The sequence below is a fragment of the Anabrus simplex genome, chromosome 1 (assembly GCF_040414725.1).
Source record: "Anabrus simplex isolate iqAnaSimp1 chromosome 1, ASM4041472v1, whole genome shotgun sequence".
NCBI lineage: Eukaryota > Metazoa > Arthropoda > Insecta > Orthoptera > Tettigoniidae > Anabrus > Anabrus simplex.
The window spans coordinates 1,069,187,044-1,069,212,030 of record NC_090265.1 but is presented as its reverse complement, the minus strand read 5'-3'; the positions used below and the strand labels follow the sequence as shown (position 1 = coordinate 1,069,212,030).

The following is a 24,987-nucleotide window of genomic DNA, read 5'->3' as shown; positions in this document are numbered from 1 at the left end:
TAACCAATTCAATTGTGATGATGTGGAATCGAATCCATATGGCAAATGTGGTGCATGATTGAAATTGAGTGAATTATAACAACTACTAGGGTACACAGTGGTCATTAGTGATAAAAATAATATGATTAATTAAACTCAACAACAAATTAAAGATGTGCTTGCTATGATTTGGGATTTGGTTTCATGCGTTTGTGCATGTATTATCTGAATTTTTTCTTGACTGCATGTGGCTGTGGTTGATCGTTTTTGCCTGATCGTGATCATTTGTCGTCGCATTCTGTGTCTATATTCATTGCTATGAGTCGTGTATGTCGTCATTGTAGGGTCATCTAAAAAATCTGAGCATTCGTGACATAATAATAAGATTAATAATAATAATAAAATCCAAACGGCAATAATTTATTTACGTAAATTTTGAGGTGATTTGGTTGAGACGTATTTTTGGATCTGTGAACTTCGATTTTGTGTTTATTCATGTGGATTTTCAGGACTCTGTGTGTATTCATGTAGCGAGAGATTCTGATTACTGTCAAACTCAGGACCTTTGTTTTGTGATAGTATGCTCTATATTTCCAACTAAGGGTTTTGTATTGTAAATGTAAATTTTTATTGATGATTAATTAATTGAATACAACCGAGCGAGATATCAAGAAAGAGGGAATAAACCAAAGAATCTGAAAAAAGGAAATGTAAGAATCTGAGAAAATGTAAGAATTTGAAATGTAAGATCTGAGAGTGAATCTGTAAGAGAAAATAATGGATAATTGATTCAAGTGTAAAGTGTTGCAAAGAAATTGAGCTGTAGGGAATAATAATTACAATCCCAACTGATTTATTAATGTGAGGAGGATAAAAGTCTCTTAATTAAAATGGAATAATACAATAAGAACAGGGTTAAATTGTGACATAATTGAGAATAGGAGTAAACGTTGCTCATAATTCGTTATGAGCTAGGGATGGTAACTTGTAACTTAAATGAAACATAATTAAGAGACTTATAAAGCCTAAGGTGTTTAAATTATTGCAGATTTTAAATCAAGACGTAGTGTAAATATACAATGATATAGGCACGATTTAGGACATGAATTAAATAATGTTCTAATTTCTAATGGACATAAATAAAATAATTAATAATAATGAGGAGATTGATATGATACTCTACATCAGCCCTGTCCAACGCGGCGCCCGAGGTGACCTTTTATGGCGCCCTTCGCAATTAATTTCCAAATTAAATTTTACATAATATTTGAAAACAATACTTTTACATTTCAATAAACATTCTTACTTTTCTCTTAAAAATACCATCCTCAACGCCAGGAAATTTGATACATCCGTACCTCCAAATACACAGAGAGCTTTGAGTAAGCCATAAATGTGAAATTAGTGAGGAGATAGAAGAAAGGTTCAGAAAGAGAGCTATTCGACATGTAAGTAGTTGCGACAAAGGAAAATCCTCCACAAACCTCTCACTGTGGGGGGGGGGGGGGGTAGCGTCAGGTATAAGGCCCTCTCTACTCACAGAGCCAAATATAGCCGCATATTTATTCTGCCAAACAAAACCGCTTCCTTATGATTCACTTGATTGCAATGCCATAAACTACCTACCATGACAGAGTTTCACCAGGACGACAATGGGACACCCAATTTGCCCACAAAGTAACTTTAATCCCAACAAAGCTGCGCCATAAACAATGAACAAACGATTGATGAAAGTCTTGCAATTGGAATGTTCCCAGTTCCTAGCTTTCAGGGGAATATTCAGTATTACTTTGCAGGGCTTATGGAATACGTTTTGAGTGCCTTGTGTTGTGATAAGTTGTACACTCAACATGTTTCGTGTGCTTTTTTCCATTACTATTTAAACTTTAAATTATTCAGTTTATAATCAGTTATATTTCATTAAACATAACTCTTCTTAACATGGCTAAAAGGCAAAGAAATTATAAGTTTAACAGTGAATGGGAGGACCAGTATTGCTTTATTGAAAACAAAGGAAAGTCTGTGTGTTTATTGTGTAATGCTAGTGTGTCTGTTCCTAAAAGAAGTAATGTACAGCGACATTCTTTGACTAATCACAAAAAATTTGACAGTGAATTTCCTGTTAATTCTGAACTAAGAATACACAAAGTGAAAGACCTAAAATCTAAATTAACATTGCAACAATGTCCGTTTAAGAAGCCAGTTCAGCAAACGCGTAACGTGACAATAGCTTCTTACAAAGTTTGTTACATCCTAGCGAAGAGGAAAAAAGCTTTCAGTAGTGGGGAAGTAGTGAAAGAAGCTATGCTAAATCCCGCTGAATCTCTGTTCGAATCTCACAAAGATAAATCTGAACTGATATCTTCAATCACAGGACTTCAGTTGTCTCACCAAACTGTTGCTAGGCGGGTTGAACAGATTTCTAATAATATGGAATCTCAATTACATCAGGATTTGAAATCGTGTGAACATTTTTCACTCCAGTTAGATGAAAGTGCTGGTATGTCTGACACTGCTGAGTTGTGTGTATTAGCTAGAATGGTTTTTAATGATTTTACAGTAAAAGAAGAATTTGTCAAGCTATTGCCACTTCATGGATGTACTAGGGGAGAAGACATATTTAATGCTTTTGTTAAATTCACCAAAGAGTAACTTACCACTGTCAAAGCTTGTCGCTATAACAACAAATGGGGCACCGTCTATGACTGGTAGAAATAATGGATTTCTTTCTCTTTGCGCTAAGGATAAATCATTTCCAAAATTTCTTTCTTATCATTGTATTATTCACCAAGAAGCTTTATGCACAAAGGTTTTAAAGTTCGATCAAGTCACGAAATTTGTAACAATGTTGTGAATTATATAAGATCTTCATCTACTCGTCATCGATTGTTCAGAAATATTTTAAGTATGTCAGATTTGGAGTATGGTGACGTCATCCTTCATGCAGAGGTAAAGTGGCTTAGTAGGGGGAAAACACTTGAACGGTTTTGCTGCCTTTTGGATGAGATAGAGACTTTATGAAATCATCTCCTGGGAAATATTATCACAAACTTGATGATATATCTTGGCTAATCGAATTAACATTCTTGGCAGGCATCACCTCAAAATTAAATGAGTTAAATCTCAAATTGCAAGGAAAAGATCATAATATTTCAGGTATGATAAGTATTGTCAATGCATTTGAAAAGAAACTTACGGTATGGATTGTCCATTTAAATAGAAATTCCCTTTCACGTTTTTCGAATTTGAAATCTATGGCAGATACAGTAAATGGCGGCAAGCGTGATTTTTTATCTCTTGCTAAACATCTTGAAACTCTTGGGTCCAAATTTGGTAGCAGATTTAGCCAGTTTTCAATGCTTGAACCAGTGATCATGTTTGTCAATAATCCCTTCGCTTCTGTTGACGTTTGTGAGCTTGAATGGAGGCTGTGTGAAATATTCGAAAATTCTAATCCTGAAGAATTAGAAATTGAAATTTTAAGCCTTCAGTCAGACCTTTCTTTGAAATCCTCCTACACAACATGTGGCAATTTCTTCTGGACTCTGGTGGACGGTAAACAATATCCCATTACCCACAGTGTTGCTCTGAAGATGCAATCTTGTTTTGGTTCAACCTATCTTTGTGAAGTCGCATTTTCAACTATGAACATAATAAAAAACAAATACCAATCCTGCCTGACAGACTCATACCTGGATGACGCGTTAAGAGCAGCCTGTTCCAGTTACACACCAGACTTTCCTCAACTTGCAGCGAGCATGCAGTGCAACATTTCACATTAATTATGTGAGTAAATATATTTTCATTTAATTTTTAATTCTAGAGTAATTATTATTATTATTATTATTATTATTATTATTATTATTATTATTATATAGTCATTGTAGTACCGATAACAGTAGTCGAATTAGTGGAATCGTACCTGGTGCCCGCATACCCTCAGTTCATGTGAATGTGCTCGCGTAGAAACGAACGTTGGACAGCCCTGCTCTACATGGTTAAATGAACTACTCTGAAGGTGGAGTGCTCAATTTCTCAGGAGTAATGAGTCACTGGAAATTAATGGATTTAATTTGAATGCAATATTGTTAATTGTGTATTACGAACTTTCACTAATGTTGAAATTTTTATTTTACAGTTATTTTGATTCATCATCGATACCTGAAGTGGAGTAACTTATAATAAAATTTAAGTTTGATTAAAACGTAAAATTCAAGAAAGGAAGTTCAACAAGCCTCTACTTGTAAATAATTTTTTTTCTTTTTCTTCCTTTTCATTCAGAGAATTGAACTTAAAGGTTTTGTTTGACAAACGATGTCCAGAACTTTCTATGTTGTTAATAAATGTTCATTGTTTTGTTGATGTATTTTATTGTGCCAGCTGTCACCTATCCTGTCACCAGTGCCCTGCGAATATAAATTATTAAAAGATAATATCCCGATATAGCGACTTCGGGATATAGCGACTTCGGCTCTGTGAACGTTCCACCCATGGGACTCTCGTGCAGCCGGCTGAGCGACCCCGGAAAAAGGGACAATATTTATTATAAAAGAAAATACATTAAAGGTACAATGGCTCAACTTCAATCATGCTGACAATTCCTTTTTTTTTTTAAAGTTGCACTGGCACAGATAGGTCTTATGGCAACGATAGGGTATGAAAGGCCTAGGAGTAGAAAGGAAGCAGCCGTGGCCTTAACTGAATCGCTTATTTCAGAAAGGGGTCAAGTGACAAAATGTTTTATTTGTGAGAACATGTTCTGCAGGGGTAGACTCATATTTTAGTGCAGAAAAGAGTCAAGTTCCAGCCTGTTATTACAGTAAGACAGTATTTTAAAAATTGCGTTTAGTGCAGAAAGGGGTCAAGGGACGCTGCTCGACTCATTTCTATTCTAAACTGTAGGTAAATTTTGTGGCGCACCTAGGAGGTTGGCACCGCTTCTTGCAGAGCCATATGTATTATGTTGTTCTTCTTGTCAGCTGAGCTTCCTGTTCTGTTTGGTTTGTTTTAAATACTGGTTGCAGTTTTCTAGTAAAAGCCTGTAGTGGTGTGGTGTTTAATATTGTGTCGTGTTATAAGTGTTTCAATAGCATTTAAACAATGTTGGACAGCTCGGACGACGAGCCTGTTATAAAAAGAAAACTGAGTGTAAGAAAAGAGGAAACATACAAACGAAATATTATTCGTGAAGCAAGAGTGACAGGCGCAGGTTATGTCTCTTACTCTGGTGTTCAAGCACCCCCAAAGAGAAAGCCCGAGAACCTCCCGTGTAAGTGTTCAGCCTAATGTTCTATAAATATTCATGAGCATGTAATAGATGATAATTGGAATTATTTTCACAATCTTGAGAACAAAAATGCACAAGATGCCTACATTCAAACTTTGATTGAGGTTAAGGCGGTTAACCGTAGAAAGAAAGTAGGCCGAGGCTTACAGACCCCAAAGCATGAAAGTGACAATGATCAAACTTTTAAAAGAAAGCACACTTATTTATATAATATAAAGATGAATGGTGTTCTACATAATGTTTGTAAGAATGTTTTTATAAAGATCCTTGGCCTTTCACGTAAAAGGCTGGAAAGGATTTGCCGGTTATTACTTACAAATACAACTCCTAAAGACAAGAGAGGTCAGAACTGGAGTGGCAATGCTGTTCCTGGAAGTGTTTGCGTGCAAATGCATGAGCAAATTTCAAAATACGAAGTTAAAGTGACCCACTATGGTGGTAAAGAAAAAAGTATTTGGATGCTGTTCTTGTCTGTGTGTTAGGTCATCAGCCCAGAGGCTGGTAGTATCACAAAAATGCACGAAATATTCATCTATGAAAATTCTGACTTGAAAGATGTTGTTAAATACAGATTTTTCTTGGAAAACTTTGGTTACCCTTTCGGTTGACAACAGGTTGATGTATGCAGTATGTGTGAAAGTCTTAAAGCGAAACTTAGAGATCCATGTTTAAATGACAAAGCCAAGCGGGCTTCAGAAGCAGAACTTATGAAACACAGAAGGACAGCAAAACTTGCCGCTCCCAAATATTCTGGTCCAGGAAATATTTTACATGCGACAGCTTTAGGTAAAAATAATGTCAGCGTTTTCCAGGCTTGTAGGCCATGGTCCAGGAGCGTGTGAATGTCCCGACGTTTCACCGAAGACTGCGTTCGGCATTGTCAAGGGTTCCAACTGACTATGAACAAGTGGACAGCGTCGCCATGGGCAGTCCTCCGAGTCCGGTGATAGCAAATTTCTATATGAAAAAGTTTGAAGAAACAGCACTCGAGACTGCACCACTGAAACCTAAGGTATGGCTGCGCTTCATAGAAGACACCTTCGGGATCTGGAGCCAAGGAAAGGAACAATTATAGCTGTTTTTACAGCATCTGAATAGTATTCACACCAATATTCAGTTCACTATGAAGACAGAAAATGAGGGAAAGCTCCCTTTCCTCAATATTCTGGTAATGAAAACTGCCGATTTAAACTTGGGACACACATTATACCGCAAGCCAACCCACACAGACCACTATCGTCAGAAGACGTCCAACCACCACCCACGACAAAAATATGGAGTGATGAAGACGCTAGCCGACCGTGCTAAGAGAATTTGTCAACCTCAGCACTTAAATGAGGAACTCAAACACCTCAATAGGGCCCTACTCACTAACAGGTACAGCCCTAAAGACATCCAGCGAGCACTCCATCCCAGACGTCCAACAACCAAGAAGAAAGAAGAGAAGCGGCTGGCAACTAAAGCCTTTCTGCTGTATATTGAGAAAGTAACTGACAGAATAGGGAGGCTACCGGAGTCCCATGAAGTTAAAACCATATACAGGCCGACGAGGAAAATCCAGGAACAGCTTAGGTCTGCCAAAGACAAGCGCCATCCTCTCTCCACAGCAGGTGTCTACAAGATCCCGTGCAGCTGCAGCCAGGTATACATAGGCACTACCAAACACAGCATCGCCACACGACTGAAGGAGCATAACAGACATAGCCGGCTGGGACAGACAGACAGATCATCAGTCGCTGAACACTCGCTGCTAGCAGGCCATGACATACAGTACAGCGACACTGAAGTACTGTCAACTTATGTGTCTCATCACGCCTGGCTACAGAGGGAAGCCATTGAAATCCTGAGACACACCAACAGCTTCAACCGTAAGGAGGAATCTGAACGGGTAAACAAAGCCTGGTTTTCAGTCTTGAAAGCTCTAAATCCTGAAGGACACGATAGCCACAGCAGACCACCGGGCTCCCTGACGCATCAACCATTGGCCGAAGAACAGCCAATAAGCTACCGCACCCCCCACACCATGGCAGCCAATAGGCAAGCAGTGTGCCGTATCCTGCACTATATAATGAGGTGGAATTACAACAGCACTTCATTCCACTGATAGCTTCGCTGCTATCGAAGTCAGTCGGAACCCTTGACAATGGAAATTCTAAGGTCCCTTGGAGGGAATTAGATATTTTTCCACCAATAGGCTTCTGATAAGTTCACCTGCATACACCCCAGCATCAGTGGGTAGGGTCTGACACACCCCATTCTGATGAGTTTAGTGTCAGACCTAAGAAGAAACGCTGGTTAATACAGCATACGCCTGAAAAGCCATACATCTAATTTTTGTACTGACCCTTGACAATGCCGAACGCAGTCTTTGATGAAACGTCGGGACATTCACATGCTGCTGGACCACAGCCTACAAGCCCGGAAAACGCTGACATGATCTGTAACGCCGGCCATGAAAGCCTCAATTGCTGCAGCTTTAGGTAAACGTGTTTTGTATACACGATTTGAAAAGCAACAAGTCAAAACTGTATGTTTACCATGAGGGAGAGGGGTAACAAATCTCCAGATGAAGTGTGTGGTTTCTTGTTGAACTATATACTGTAAATACAGAAGTGCCTAACAAAGTAAAAAATCTCATCCTGTTTAGTGATGGACCATCAGGTCAAAACAAAAACCATACCATTGTGAGGTTTTTGATGAACCTATGCGACAGAGAGATTTGGTAGCATTACCCACAACTTCCCGGTGCGTGGTCATTCATTCTCGCCTTGTGACAGAGACTTTGGGGCTTTAAAGCGCACTGTGAAGAAAACTGATCGCATTTATATTCCGGAGGAGTATACTGAGTTGATACTGAGAGCCTGTAAAACCAATCATTTTACAGTTCACGTCGTCACCCCTAATGATTTACTATGCTTCAAAAAGTGGTGGCCACAATCATACAAAAAGGCACAAACTCTGACAAAACCCCTGGCAGAGGTGTTCCCAAGAAGCACAAAGAAATGTTTAAAATTTTGCAATACATGCAGTTCTGTTATAATAAAAATACTTGTGGAAAAGTGGTGGTTCTGCCATTCATTAACACTGCTATTTATTCAACATTCACTCTGCTGAAAGTAGCTTCTCCTCCCAACTTGCCGACTGAGATGGCGTATCCCTCAGAGAAGGTAAGTGTTTTTACAACAATATAGGTCTTAAGGAAACCTATAAATATAATATTTCAACCAGTACTTCTTGTACCTTATGTCTACTTTTGGCCAAGGACCTACAAACAGCTTCTGTTTCAGGTTCCCATCAATAGACCTCACTAACCTCAAACCTTATCTTGTTGGGTATGATGAGTTCTACAACGATATATTGCAATGGCCTACTACGGGATCAGAATGTGCTGTGGTGTTATAAGACGAATAAAACAGTGTACTACTAACCAGATAATGTATGTGTAAAAAAAATATAACAGAGAAAAAAATGTCTGTCTCAACTCCTAGAATATGTACTACAATGAAACTAGAATAAGTATATAAAGCATGTATAAATAATGTGCAAAAGTTTCATTATGTTTCATAAAGTAGTTCTTGAGAAAATGGGTCATGAAGTTAGCAAATTTAATATAAGCAGGATAGGCCATTCATACTTCCCTTAAAAGAAAGTACCAGTTATTTTTAAACAAGTTTTGTGTTACAATAATGGTTTTCCTGCATTAATAATGTTATCTAATACACATATAAATAAACTGTTTTGCACACAATTTGTTTTCATTACAAAACTGTAAAATATTTCTCAATTTTGCTTAAAATATCCTTGTTCCACTTCTTTATTGCAGAAAGGTGTCAAGTACAATCAATCAATCAATCAATCAATCAATCACTACTGATCTGCATTTAGGGCAGTCGCCCAGGTGGCAGTGTTTAAGTTCTGTTTTAGCAAAATATAGAAAAGTAAAAGAAATATAATTTTTGTGATAACGTTTAAAATACATAAACAAATTTGTGGTAAGTTTTTAAGATACATAAAAAATTCTTTGTATGAGATATCAAGTTGTCTTTGCTTTTCTCAGAATGGCATATTTGTCATTTGACCCCTTTCAGAAATAAACGATTCAACGATTCAATAAACGATTCAGCATTTTCCTGGTGTGAAAATGGGAAACCACGGATAATCCTCTTCAGGGCTGCTGATAGTGGGGTTTGAATCCACTACCTCCCGGATGCAAGTTCACAGCCACGCGCCCCTAACCGCACGGCCAAATCACCTGGTCTGACATTTAAAAAAAACAATAAAAATAAAAGGAAACTGTTCAACAGAGAAAGTTTTTGTGTTCTATTCACATTTCTTGACAATTGATAACCATATCAGGGATTGAAGGAATACTTTCGACACCTTTATAATGAATGCTGTAACTACAGAAATTACTATGCATCATTTTAAAAAACATCCACGTCAGTGTCGCAGCTTATTAGCATAGCTGCTGGCTTTCCATTCTGGTAAGATTGAAATTTCAGTTACAGTAAGGAGAAAATACAGTATGGAAAAAAAAACCACAGATGAGAAAGAATATTCTGATAGCAGCCAAAAACCAAGTGAACCAGAGTGGTTCCAGCAAACACAGAGATAACTGGAATAAGTAGAAGAAACTAGTGCTGAATGGATTTTAAAAGTTTCCATTTAACTTACAAGGGAACATCCACAATGGTGAAGTCGCCGATCGCAATGAAACTTAGCAAACACGTTGAGGTACATGTAAAAACAATGCCAGCATCAATTTTAGGCACCAACATTCATTAGCGCGTTAACTAAGGGGCTTAAAAGTTGCGACATGTCAAGTTTCGCGCGATCAGCGATGAATACCTGCTGGCCAATGCTAAGCCGGCACATACACGTCCCGTCTGGAGACACACCCTCTGCACCGCCTTTTACCCTCCAAGTGGTTCTCCCCGGCACGTTCCCCTCCCTTCTCCTCGCGCTTTCTGGCTGCTTGGCTGTGGAACGAGACCGGCGCTATATTTTGCTTCTTTCATCATCATCATCTGTTTACCCTCCAGGGTCGGCTTTTTCCCTCGGACACAGCGAGGGATCCCACCTCTACCGCCTCAAGGGCAGTGTCCCGGAGCTTCAGACTCTTGGTCGGAGATACAATTGGGGAGAATGACCAGTACCTCACCCAGGCGGCCTCACCTGCTATGCTGAACAGGGGCCTTATGGAGGGATGGGAAGATTGGAAGGGATAGGCAAGGAAGAGGGAAGGAAGCGGCCGTGGCCTTATGTTAGGTACCATCCCGGCATTCGCCTGGAGGAGAAGTGGGAAACCACGGAAAACCACTTCCAGGATGGCTGAGGTGGGAATCGAACCCACCTCTACTCAGTTGACCTCCCGAGGCTGAGTGGACCCCGTTCGAGCCCTCATACCACTTTTCAAATTTCGTGGCAGAGCCGGGAATCGAACCCGGGCCTCCTGGGGTGGCAGCTAATCACGCTAACCACTACACCACAGAGGCGGACTTTTGCTTGCTTCTTAACGTACTATAATTATTGAAATCCTTTAAATCACGTTCCGTTTCACACATAATGATAATAAATAACCTAAACGTATTTACTCATATTTTATGCAAATGTTATATTTTCATTCCTGCTAATTCCGATGGGTTGTCAATTCGTGGGTACAACCCCAAGTTAAGCACCATCGGGCGTGGACAAACGTGGTATAAGGTACCGCGTCCGACCTAGGCTTAAATTATTTTTTACGTCTGAAACACCTTGAAACTGTCAGTAGTGTCATTTAGAGTGGACATACATATGAAATTTATTAAAATAAATCACCCACCTTGAAACAACGTTAAATATCCTTTTATTTAAAGAAATTACGTGCCCGGGTAGAGGATCTCAATGAATGTAATGAGATGTTGTACCTCGGGATATCAAAATATGGTTACAGGTCCAGACCTTCTTTTCATGTCCACTCCCCTACCCCCATTTTGTGTACACTATCAGTTGTGTCATAACGAAACGAAATCACGAACAACAGCAATTATAAACGCCGAGTTAGAAACTGCTGGTATTTCCCGTATTACGTACTCTGGTATGAGGAATCTGGATAGAATGTTTTTATTTGTGCTTGTATTGAACGATGTATTTATGTTTTGCAGTGAAAGGCACAACACAGCGCGGGGAGAGAAAAACGAGTGGAGCTGAACCAGGCGGGGCGGAGGGGAGGAGGAGCAGAGGTGTGGCACAAAGCAGTGTTCCGGCTAAGCATTGGTCAGGAGGAATTCATCGCTGTTCGCGCGGAACTTGAAATGTCGCAAATTTTAGGCCCCTTAGTTAACGCGCTAATGAATGTTCGCGCCTAAAATTGATGCTGGCATTGTTTTTACATGTACCTCAATGTGTTTGCTAAGTTTCATCGCGATCGGCGACTTCACCATTGTGGATGTTCCCTTGTTAGGAACATAGAGAAAGTCTTGTGAACTAATATAGTGAATTATTACAATATTTAGCTTACCCTCTACTCTTTGAACGTAAACCCAGTTCTTTCGCTAACTGATGGATGTATGCTCGTTCTTCTGAGGTAAGGGATGATGGAAATTCATATTCTAAAAATTATAAAATTAATTATTAGGTTTACAGCAAGAAGTTTCCATGAACATAAACCATTTACAAACTAATATATTTTGGAAAAACTGGTAAAAATTACAAAATTAACTCCTAAAAAATAACTAATTACTCTTCATACAAGAGTGGCATTTTAATTTTCTGGACTTGAAGAAACTATGAGAAAATGTCAAACAAGTATTATAGGAGAAAGTCACTGATGGCATTGTACACGACTTTTCAACAAAAATAGGTTCATTTGGCAAGAAATGTACCGTGTCTGTGATTATAAAATTACATAGTGTTCTACCTAGAAAATATGCCTGTCTCATTATCAATCACCCTCATGCCAGAAATGTGGACATGACCACATGCTGTTTAAAAAACTGTTGCGGAGAAGATATTATGTTCACATTCCAAAAATTACAAAATTAATTAGTAGGATTACAGTTCCATGAACAGAAAACATTTACATACTAATATCTTGTACAAATTGGCAAAAATAACAATTCCTAACAATTAAAAAAAATACTCCTCATGCCTTCAAGGATGACATTTTAATTTTCTGGACTTGAAGAAAGTATGAGAAGAATAACCACCTTGTTACACGACTACAGAATATATTCTGATTAATGATAATGAAAGTAAAGAACATGTGGATTTCATTGTTGCAGTTCCAATCAGAAGGCTAATATCTGCTGTTCCCACATAGAAGCAGCGCCCTCCGTGGATCAGTAACACAGTGTTGATTTTCAGATTCCTAGATTATGGGTTTGAACAAAGGCAAAGATAGTATGATTTCTGAAGGGCAGAAAAGAGTCCATTCAGCATTCCACATCTTACAATGCTAGCATGTAGAAGTTAGTGAGATGTGTTAAAGTGTAGAGTTGCTGCTTCTCGTATGTAGTGTTATGACCATGGTAAGAATCACATATGTATCAGAGTAAGGAATTTTCTTTAATGACATTTTGATGGGAAAATATCAACCAAGTTTTGTAAGAAGGACGTCACTAATGTCACTGTACTTGTCTTTTCAACAAAATTTAAGCACAAAAATCAGGTTCATTTGGGAACAAAATGTACCACACTGAGAGGTCTGCAAGTATGGAAATGTATTTATTTATTTATTTATTTATTTATTTATTTATTTATTTATTTATTTATTTATTTATTTATTTATTTATTTATGCCTTTATAAGCGGCAAAGTTAAGGCTCTTGGCCCTCTCTTACACTTAACCACATTCTATGCTAAAGATTAAATTGTATTATCTTATAAATTAATATGATGATTATGACAGCGATGATGGTGATGAGACAGAGCAGCTTTTAGCAAAAAATGTGCTGTGAATAATGGGGGTATATGATAACATTCTGACAACATTTTGTGTGCAACTAGATGACAGTGGATAACAATGATGATTCTAACAATATCTACAAAAAAAATAAACAAGTAAGTTATAACATAGTAACTTACCACATGTGGACCCAGTAAGGATTACAAGTGGTGGTTTCCTGTAGTTTCACTGGGAGAATATACTCACTGTGTTCTGTGGTTCTATATGTGATGGCTGGTTTTCATCATGGTACACTGATGTGTTTTGCATATCTGATAGTGTTGTCGACAAAGTCTCTATTTTAATCGCAGAAATTGTTCCTATAATACTCGGGTGAATTGGAATCCTTAATTGCCGCCATCTTGCTCACTTTAATTGTCTAGCATTGATTGTACATCTTCAAGATTTCTGAAGAGATACACTACAAGACACATAACCCCACCTAGGTGGTAGTCGAACCAACCTTCGAACTCGATTGCATTTCTGTACATGTATATGTCATGTCTACTGACCATGAATAATCAAGTATTGAATTAGGTTAGGTTTTGTAATGTTTTCATCCAAGCTTTTATTATCTATCATATGGTCAACGCTTTTATACTGGGTTTATGTCTGTAATATTATTTATTCCTCTTATATTACTTTTACCTTAAATTAATTTTAGCATTACATTTCTACACCAGTTCTTATTTTGATTTATCACACATATATTCTTAATTTCATTACACGAAGATTAAAGCAGACTGACCCTTGTGATGTCATCACTGAATTAATTTAACCTAAAAATGGAAACAAGAATCCTCATGTTCTACGGGAAATTCTCGAACACTCGTAGATTGCAAATTATGTCACAAGAACTTTACCACAAGAGGGATACATACTCATATTAGTTGTAGTCACAATGAAGACCTTAATGATACACAAAATTCTCCTGGCAATACAAATTCTAAAAATCTAAACAATTTACCTCAATCACTGAAGAAATGCAAGTTATGCAGAGGGCTTTTCTAAAGTATCAATCGCCACCTGGTTCGATCTCATCCTGAAGCTCACCGAAACAACATTAATCTAATCCATCAAACCTCAACTTTGACAAATCCCAGCAATACTGATTCTGCTGCTCCAACTATAAACCATCCATGTCAAAATAGCTTAGATCTCCCACATGACGTCAACAATGAATGTAAGAAATGGGAAAGTAGGTTTGAAGGACTTATCTCGTTGGATTCACCTTAAGATCAAGAGTTTGATAAGGCAGTGAATTACTACTGCGTAATTCTCAAGGAAGCTTTGAATAGTTGTAAAGGGCCACAGCACACATCAGTAAAATACTATAAAAAGAGGCAGGCCAGGAAAAATAATCCTGATGGACTAACTTACAGAAGATTTTTAAAATCCTAAACAAGCAAGTAAAAGAAATGCCGAACAACAAAGGAATAGCTATGAATTTGAACTTGTGCAGTTTCAATATCATTATAATCAAAAGAATGTGGTGAGGAAAATTCTCTTCCGCAACCTCAGTAGATTATTAAACTGAGTGTTACGACTGTTTCTGAACATTATATTAGTCTGTTTGGTTCTAGCAGTGTACACTTGCTTGATAAATACGATGAGGTGTGCGAGAACAATAATCGAAAAAATAAGCAAGCTATGGTAACTAGAGATGACATTTTTAATGCATGTCAGGGAATTCGAATAGACACCACCCCTGGGAAAGATGGAGTAAGGCTAAAGGTTATTGAAGACCTCAATGCATACAAAACCATTTCTTTCATTGCAACTTACATGGTTCGTTGGGGATACGTCCCATTATGTTTCAGGCATGGTAGAACAACATTAATTCATAAAAGTGGAGATCCAGACAATGTCCAGAACTGGCGACCTATAACAATATACTCAATATTAGGGAGAATTCTTGAAAGAGTGATAAATAAAATGCTCAGGAAAAATGTCGTACTCTGTCCTAATCAGAATGGTTTTGCCTGGGAACTTTTATTAATTCATCTTTTGTAGATGGGTGCATGTTGTTGTTGAATCATCAGTCCATAGACTGGTTTGATGCAGCTCTCCATGCCACCCTATCCTGTGCTAACCTTTTCATTTCTACGTAACTATTGCATCTTACATCTGCTCTAATCTGTTTGTCATATTCATACCTTGGTCTACCCCTACCGTTCTTGCCACCTACACTTCCTTCAAAAACCAACTGAACAAGTCCTGGGTGTCTTAAGATGTGTCCTATCATTCTACCTCTTCTTCTCGTCAAATGTAGCCAAATCGATCTCCTCTCACCAATTTGATTCAGTATCTCTTCATTCATGATTCGATCTATCCATCTCACCTTCAGCATTCTTCTGTAACACCACATTTCAAAAGCTTCTATTCTCTTTCTTTCTGAGCTAGTTATCGTCCATGTTCCACTTCCATACAATGACACGCTCCACACAAAAGTCTTCAAAAACATCTTTCTAATTCCGATATCAATGTTTGAAGTGAGAAAATTTCTTTTCTTAAGAAAGCTCTTCCTTGCTTGTGCTAGTCTGCATTTTATGTCCTCCTTACTTCTGCCACCGTTGGTTATTTTACTACCCAAGTAACAATATTCATCTACTTCCTTTAAGACTTCGTTTCCTAACCTAATATTTTCTACATCACCTGCCTTCGTTCGACTGCACTCCATTACTTTTGTTTTGGACTTATTTATTTTCATCTTGTACTCCTTACCTAAGACTTCATCCATACCATTCAGCAACTTCGAGATCTTCTGCAGTCTCAGATAAAATAACAATATCATCGGCAAATCTCAAGGTTTTGATTTCCTCTCCTTGGACTGTGATTCCCTTACCAAATTTCTCTTTGATTTCCTTTACTGCCTGTTCTATGTAAACACTGAAAAGGAGAGGGGACAAACTGCAGCCTTGCCTCACTCCTTTCTGGATTGCTGCTTCTTTTTCAAAGCCCTCGATTCTTATCACTGCAGACTGATTTTTATACAGGTTGTAGATAATTCTTCGTTCTCGGTATCTGATCCCTATCATCTTCAGAATCATAAATAGCCTGGTCCAATCAACATTATCGAATGCCTTTTCTAGATCTACGAATGCCATGTACGTGGGCTTGTCCTTCTTGATTCGATCCTCTAAGATCAGACGTAAAGTCAGAATTGCTTCACGTGTTCCTACATTTCTTCTGAAGCCAAATTGATCTTCCCCCAACTCAGCTTCAACTTGTTTTTCCATTCTTCTGTAAATAATACGTGTTAAAATTTTGCAGGCATGAGATACTAAACTAATAGTGCGGTAGTTTTCACACCTGTCAGCACCGGCTTTCTTGGGAATAGGTATAACAACATTCTGCCGAAAATCGGATGGGACTTCTCCTGTCTCATACATCTTGCACACTAAATGAAAACCTTACCATGCTGGTTTCTCCTAAGGCAGTCAGTAATTCAGAGGGAATATCATCAATTCCAGGTGCCTTGTTCCTATTTAGGTCACTCACAGCTCTGTCAAACTCTGACCTCAAAATTAGGTTTCCCATTTCATCAGCATCAACAGCCTCTTCATGTTCCAGAACGAAATTATCTACATCGTTACCTTGATACAACTGTTGGATATGCTCCTGCCATCTTTCGGCTTTGTCTTCTTTCCCTAGAAGTGGCTTTCCATCTGAGCTCTTAATATTCATGCACCTAGATTTCCTTTCTCCAAAGGTTTCCTTGATTTTCCTGTATGCAGCATCTACCTTTCCCAGGACCGTACAGCCTTCGACATCCTTGCACTTCTCCTTCAGCCATTCTTCCTTAGCTACCTTGCACTTTCTATCCACTTCATTTTTTAATCGCCTGTATTCTTTTCTGCCCTCTTCATTTCTAGCATTCTTGTATTTTCGTCGTTCATCAATCAGGTCTAGTATCTCCTGAGTTATCCACTGATTCTTAGTTGATCTTAGTTGATCTTTTCTTCCTTCCTAACATTTTTTCAGCAGCCCTACTGACTTCATTTTTCATGACTCTCCACTCTTCCTCTACTGTGTTTCCTTCGGCCTTTTCATTTAGTCCTTGTGCAACATGTTCCTTGAAACAATCCATCACACTCTTTTCTTTCAACTTGTCTAGATCCCATCTTTTTGCATTCTTTCCTTTCTTCAATTTCTTCAACTTCAGATGGCATTTCATGACCAACAAGTTGTGGTCAGAGTCCACGTCTGCTCCTGGGAAAGTTTTGCAATCCAACACCTGGTTTCTGAATCTCTGCCTAATCATAATGAAGTCTATTTGATACCTTCCAGTGTCTCCAGGTCTCGTCCACGTATACAGGCGTCGTTTGTGGTGTTTGAACCAAGTATTGGCGAGGACTAAATTATGGTCTGCAGAATTCAACCAGCCGACTTCCTCTTTCGTTCCTTTGTCCCAATCCAAATTCTCCTACTGTGCTACCTTCTCTTCCTTGGCCTACCACTGCGTTCCAGTCTCCCATCACAATTAGATTCTCGTCACCTTTGACATATTGTATTAAATCTTCTATCTCCTCATATATTCTTTCAATTTCTTCATCATCCGCTGAACTAGTAGGCATATAGACCTGCACTATTGTGATGGGCATTGGTTTGGTGTCTATCTTGGCGACAATAATTCTTTCACTATGCTGGTCGTAGTAGCTTATCCGCTGCCCTATTTTCTTATTCATTATTAAACCAACTCCTGCATTACCCCTGTTTGATTTCGTGTTGATAATTCGGTAGTCGCCTGACCAAAAATCATGTTCTTCCTGCCAACGTACTTCACTTATACCAACTACATCTAACTTTAGCCTATCCATCTCCCTTTTCAGATTCTCTAACCTACCACAACGGTTCAAACTTCTAACATTCCACGCTCCGACTCGCAGAATGTCAGTATCCATCTTCCTGATGATCGCCCCCTCTCGTGTAGTCCCCACCCGGAGATCCGAATGGGGGACTAGTTTACCTCCGGAATATTTTACCCGGGAGGAAGCCATCATCAGTACATCATTCATACAGAGAGAGCTGCATGTCCTCGGGAGGTGGTTATGGCTGTAGTTTCCCGTTGCTTTCAGCCGTGTAGCAGTATAGACACAGCTAAGGCATATTGAGTATTATTACAAGGCCGTATCAGTCAATCATCTAGATTGCCGCCCTTGCAACTACCGAAAGGCTGCTACCGCCCTTTCGATGAACCATTCGTTAGTCTGGTCTCTCAACAGATACCCATCCGATATGGTTGCACCTGCGGCTCGGCTATCTGCATCATTGGGACACGCAAGCCTCCCCACCGCGGCAAGGTCACATGGTTCGCAGAGGAGGAGATGGGTGCATGAAAGACTCAAAACTTAAAAGGAAGGATTGCTGCATTGTATTCCTAGAAGTCTCCATAAAGCATTTGATAATGTATCCCATGAGCATATAGAACGAACGAACGAACTCTAAGCACCATTCCTGTTTCACCAAAACTTAGAACGCTAATTATTAATCTCCTTAAGGAAAATTCAACCAGCATGCAAATTAAAGGAACAACTAGAAGAAGTAACTAATCTCATATCTGTTCTGTATTGAAGATAATAAGTAAAATTCTTTCAAGAATAAAATTTACGGTGTCCACCTATTCAATACATACATATTCCGTAGTGATTAAATTCTACATGAATTACATATACTAATTAGGTACATGTTTCGCCCTAGTTTTGGGCATCTTCAGCCTAATAATAATCTTAAGGTCAAGTCCTTAAACCAATTAAACATTAGAACTTTTTTTTTACAAAAAGTTGTGCTTTAGGTGATATTTACATAGAATTAAAACATGTTAAAAAATGAATTAACATGTACCTAATTAGTATATGTAACTCATGTAGGATTCAATCACTACAGAATATAACTGTATTGAATAGATGGACACAGTATATTTTATTCTTGAAAGAATTTTACTTACAACTAGAACAAGTCAAATCCCTATCAAGAAAGGCACAGCTCAAGGCGCTCCCCTCTCTCCTATACTATTCAATTTAACAGTCTATTATGTTCTGAGAGAACTGAGTGGTTGAGAAATAGCTGAGGAATATGGGTACAACTTAATACCGGGTGTGGAAAATCTGACGGTGCTTGCTTTTGCTGATGATTTGGTGCTACTGTGTAAGAACAAAGCAGCAGCTTCACATCTTACAGATCTAGTAACAACTTCTTTAGCCAAGATCGGACTTCAAATAAATACTACGAAAAGCAAGACCATATTGATGCGTAAAGGTCAGCTGATCACCTCTGCTCTCACAACTCTGGATGGGAATACAACTGAGTGAATTTCACCGGATGAAACAATACTGTATCTTGGGGTAACATATCAAGATGAAATTTAATTTAATCCTTCTGCAGTAATCAATCAGTTCACAAGTAATTTGAACCAGTTGGTTAGTTCACCCCTTCTCATTCCAGATCAGAAGCTAAATATACTCAACCAACATATCTGGCCACAACTTATCTACCCATTCCAGTGAGCACCTCTGAAAAATCTGACAATGAAATTTCTTAGTGACACTGATAAAATTATAAGGAGCTGTGTTAAAGAAATTATTGGATTACCTACTGACGCACCACATGCAATGATTTAGGCATCTCAGAAAAGTTGGAATTTTCAAAGCTCAATGGGAGGCTTTCATTCAGCATATATTTACAAAGGGCTGATGCATTTGAGAAGCCCATACACCAGTACTAGAGAGCTCCGTACTGAAATTGCCCATTGCCTTGAACGCCTGCCGCTTAGCAAGGAACAAGTTGAACATCTTGAAAACCCTCTTCCCGAGCTCATCCGAAAAGCACTCCGCGACGATTCCTTTAGAAAAAAGTTGGTGCACATTACCATCCAAGGGTGGTATTCTTTTCCCACTAGAAGAAAGGAAACGCTTGGATCAGTAATAAGAGAGGTATGTCATGCAGACAATGGACAGAAGCAATTAAAATGAACTGTAATGCCATTCTAATTCGATCTCTCCCTGGAAGGAGCCGTAATTCATCCTGTTGCAGAAGATGTGACGAGTTCAAAACCTTACCTCATGTATTAAAGTTCTGTCGTAAGGGAGAGCTGATGAGGATCCATCGGCACAATACAGTTCGCACATTGATTGCTGCAAGCCTCCGTAAACAACATTTGGAGATCCATGAAGTAGTAGGATGTCTTTCCATGAATGGTTCTACAAAACAAGCTGATATTGTCATCGACCGAGCGAAAGGTAACGTATCGTGATTGATCCCACTGTAAGATTCGAGGAAAATTAACAGCAACCTCAATCAGTGTGTGAGGAGAAAAAGGCCATATATGGATCATGCCTTGAGGATCTCGGAAAGAAGTACAAAATGACAAAATTGGAAGTCATTGGCCTTATGATTGGCGCTAAAGGAACAATTCCTAAGGAGACGCTGGACTTCTTAAGAATAAACAAAATCCTGGACACTATTATCCAGACCATAGCGGACTCAGCATTGAGAAATTCATTGGCGATTGTAAGACACTCCTAACTTGAAGAACCATGTATAGGATTTTCTTTCTCAAATAGAATCTGAGAGATACAGTATAATCTGCCTGATGGTAGCAATAGTAATCGTGAGTTATGACTCAAGCCCTGCATAATCCGATCATATAAAATAAATATTATTCATATGAACTGATTAGGAGGCCAATCTTCTGATACCTTAATTGGGGCGGCTATCATGTGGATTGTTTGTCTCTCTACATCATTGGTTCCAGAGTTAGGAAACTAATGCTCTACAGACTTAGTGCATCTTAGTACTAGTAACTTATGAATTTATGTAAAAACTTAAGTAATAAGTAATTCATTCTCACATTCACCCGTGCATTCATACAACCTGGCTACACACTTACGAGGAAATCCCGGCAAGATCTTCTAAATGTGGCTAATGTCGTGCAGTTCCTAACTCTCAATGGGAGAGAATTCCATAACCTTAGCACCAGACACTTGGATGAACGGTTATATACTGATGTACGATTTATGGATATAGTAAGAGAGGAGTTAGATAGAGTGTAATGTTGATGAGTGGAGGGAAGGTAACTACGATCTGAGGTAAGATACAGTAGGGTTGCTTCATTTAAAAGTTGGAAGATGAGTGTAGCAATGTGTCTTGTAATAGGGGGTGACATGTGGTATACTTTAATGCAAAAAAAAAAGTGGATGCAAAAATTCATTGCTTTTTGCAATTTCTTTGTTTGTTTCTCAGTAGCATTAACTAATACAACATGACTATAGTTGAGTAGGAGTAACTCAAGTGTGAATTAGCAAGAAGAAGCAACAGGTGAATTCTGAGTGGGTGAAGGGAAGTGCATACTTTCCTGCAAGTATCAGTTACTTGTTCATTCCAATCTAAGGTTTCATTTATAATAACCTCAAGGCTTTTCACAGATGGTATTACTGCTCTGTTGATCATGAGTGGTGGTGGTGGAGGTCTTTCTTTTAGTATAGCTATAGTTCTTGTCTGTCATAATTATATTTTGTGTCTTAACTGGATTACATAGGATTCTGCCAAGAAAATATGACTGCCCCTCATGGTATCAATCAGCTTTATGCCAGAAATGCTGGTACTACTCTGAACGAGGCAGGCAGAATGACCACAGGCTGTTTAATACATTAGTTGCACGCTACATTTGGTGATCCCCCACTTAGGAGCCATTTTGAATGAAAGGTAATTTCTCCTTATTTCCTACTTTATTGTGCATGTGTACTGGTAATAAGCCACAAATGAGGCCAAAATGTTAATATTTAGGGGCCCACAAGTGATTTACTTTTGGTCATTACAAGCACTTAAAATAAAACTGCCAACCCGATCGGGCACTGGCCATCATTTAACCTTTCATGGGAGATTTGGCCAACGAGTGTGGCCAGCAGGACACAGACTTACTTTGCTCCGTTAGCCAGCCAAGACTTACCACCAACTACAATTGGTCGGCACATTTACTTCTCGTCATTACAAGGGCTTAAAATATAACTAATAATAATATTATTAAAATAATCTTACTTGCTTTACATCCCACTAACTACTTTTGCAGTTTATGGAGATGCCGAGGTGCCAGAATTTAGGCCCGCAGGAGTTCTTTTACGCGCCAGTAAATCTACCAACACAAGGCTGACATATTTGAGCACCTTCAAATACAACCAGACTGAACCAGGATCGAACCTGCCAAGTTGGACCCAGAAGGCCACCACCTCACCCATCTGAGCCACTCAGTTAATTGTGTCTAGGTTCCGCCTAGTAAATACAATTCAGAATTGTATTGACTAGGTGGAACCTAGACAGAATTAACCTGTTATAATTAAGTCAATACGGACCATTAGTGGCCATCATAGTCAAGTTAATAGATACTGAACCACTCAGCCCGACTTAAAATATAACTGCCAACCAATCGAGCACTGCCCACTGTTTAGTCTTTCACAGGAGATATGACGTGAGAACTTCAAGCCACACCATTTGTTTACTTTCACTACATCAAATTCTATTGTGTGTTAGTGTATGTGAAAATGAGTGATTACTTAGATGCAGCCAGGGAGCTGACTGGCTGCAAACCTGAAATTGACCGCTGTAGCCTGCCACCGATGGGTGCAGCCTAAGGGGCACAGTCTTGCTTTGCTCTGTTGGCCAGCCAAGACAGACTGCCAACTAGAATTTCTTAGGTCACCGAACACGCACTCTCATCCAGCACCACAGGGAATGGGTCCCTTCACCATCCATCGTTACATCTCGCTACTGAAATACATTGTATGGTCAAATAATTGGTTCAAATTTCCAATTTCACCTTGGTCATTACTACATAAAATCAAGTGCGGACCTGATAAGGCCGAAAATACTGCGTTATTTTGTAAGTGTTCTATGTTGTGTAACCGACCAGATTGGGTAAGTGTGTTACATCATCAGATTACCAAACAACCTCTCGAGATATCGTGTAATCTTTTCCATGCTAAAATGTGTCCAGTTAGTGTAAGAATTCAATTTCACATCACCTAGCAACCAGCTGTCGATGGCCCGGTCGGACCAACACAGGTATTAATAAACACCTATACTGCCGGTCCGATCGGACCCCCATGGCAGCTAACGTATTAAAACAAACTGTAGTGGAAAAGATATGTCTTTCTGGCATAGCACCTCCAAACATTCATCAAGAAATTGTTGCCGACTATGAATGTCATAAGGGTAAGAACAAAGCAGCTCATCCACTATTTGACCAACAAATTACCTCAATCTAAACTAAAATCAAGTAAAATTTTCCTTCAGACTTCGGAGCCCTTGCAATGTCCTCGAAGTACAGCAAGACTTCTACTGAGGAATTAAAACCATCTGGACTGGATGGAACCATGAGCTCCACAACTCTGGGGTGTTAATTACAAATTAACCAACAGGCCTATTCCAAAATTAGTAATACCAATATTTTCATTGTTTAACTCTGCACTACAGCATATAAGAAAATTGTTTTTGAAGTTCATTAATTACCTTTTATTTGTGGTTGTATTAAATATTGTCTGGGTTTTTGGCTTCTTCTCTAAGAACCGGTCACTTAAAAATATATACATGGAAAACTATTAGTCTGATGGTAATGAAATTTGTATGTTATAGCCACATGTATTCGTACTGTAATATTCAAGCTACAATTTTTTTCAAACACCCAAAAAAGTTCTTATTCCTCTACTGCAACTTTTTCTCAGCCCAGGATAAATATACAACAGGAAACTTAGGTTTGTTTTGAAGCACTCATGAGGGAAATTGTAACAACCCGATTTGCCAGAAACTTCACAGGGATTGGAGGATATGATCTGAGGCATACAGTGACCAGGTTTGCCGTACACTGGTTCCAACATAAGGTATGCAGAAACTTGCGATTTCACAAGCAGGGACCAGTCTGCGTATGTGTCTTCTGTGACCAATGATGCGATATATACTATGCCATCGAATGTGTGCACAGAAAAGGAAGCTTAACAAAATTGTCTCAATAACTTATGTTTTGCACGCATTGGTTATATATTATTATTATTATTATTATTATTATTATTATTATTATTATTAATCTGAGTGTATTTAAGTGTATATATTGTGACCAATTGGTTGCATTGAACTTATTTTATATATATATATATATATATATATACACATACTGTACTCTACTAAGACAGTAAACAATGTGACCCGAACGTGTTGTTAAGAAGATCCAATCTTAGACACACACAATAGTCTTAACAACTCCTGGGATTTCAATAATATCAACATGTTCCATTAAACCAAACAAATTAGTACCAGAAAGGATGTTCCCTCTCAGCTAATAACAACCAGACTTCACTTATTTTGATAACTCACTACGTAACCGACAACGTTGAATCATTTGCCAAGATTCATACGTGTCACACGCACACACACACACACACACACACCCTCCCTCTGTGAAGTCAACCAACTTCAATTCTACCACGCATGGATAACAGCGATCAAGGCAGTGTCAATAATATGACGTAATACTAGAACTGTTTTATATCAATTGTATTTATAATAAGAACCTAAGCATGTGCAAGTTATTTAAACATCAATAACATAAGAATAAACTTAAGCAATATTCAATACGTACTAATGCAACCAATGAACAGACTGACAGGATCATTTAAAGTGTATATGTTGAAAGATTTTACGTATAGGCTAATTAGTTTTTAACAGATTTTACGGTTATATGGCTGAAGATGGCCGAAGATTGTAGTAGAGCTGAAAATAGAACCATGAACCTGTATATAGAATAATTTAAT

The 24,987-nt window shown here is 38.5% G+C and overlaps 1 protein-coding gene across 1 annotated transcript in view; it reads right to left on the bottom strand.

Moving 5' to 3' along the window:
* Positions 1-24,987, bottom strand: part of LOC136857981 (3'-5' RNA helicase YTHDC2) — a 587,467-nt gene that overhangs the window by 500,765 nt on the left and 61,715 nt on the right. Inside the window, exon 3 of the mRNA XM_067137136.2 lies at positions 11,766-11,856. Coding sequence (XP_066993237.2) covers positions 11,766-11,856 — 91 coding nt within the window. The remainder of the gene's footprint in view (positions 1-11,765; positions 11,857-24,987) is intronic.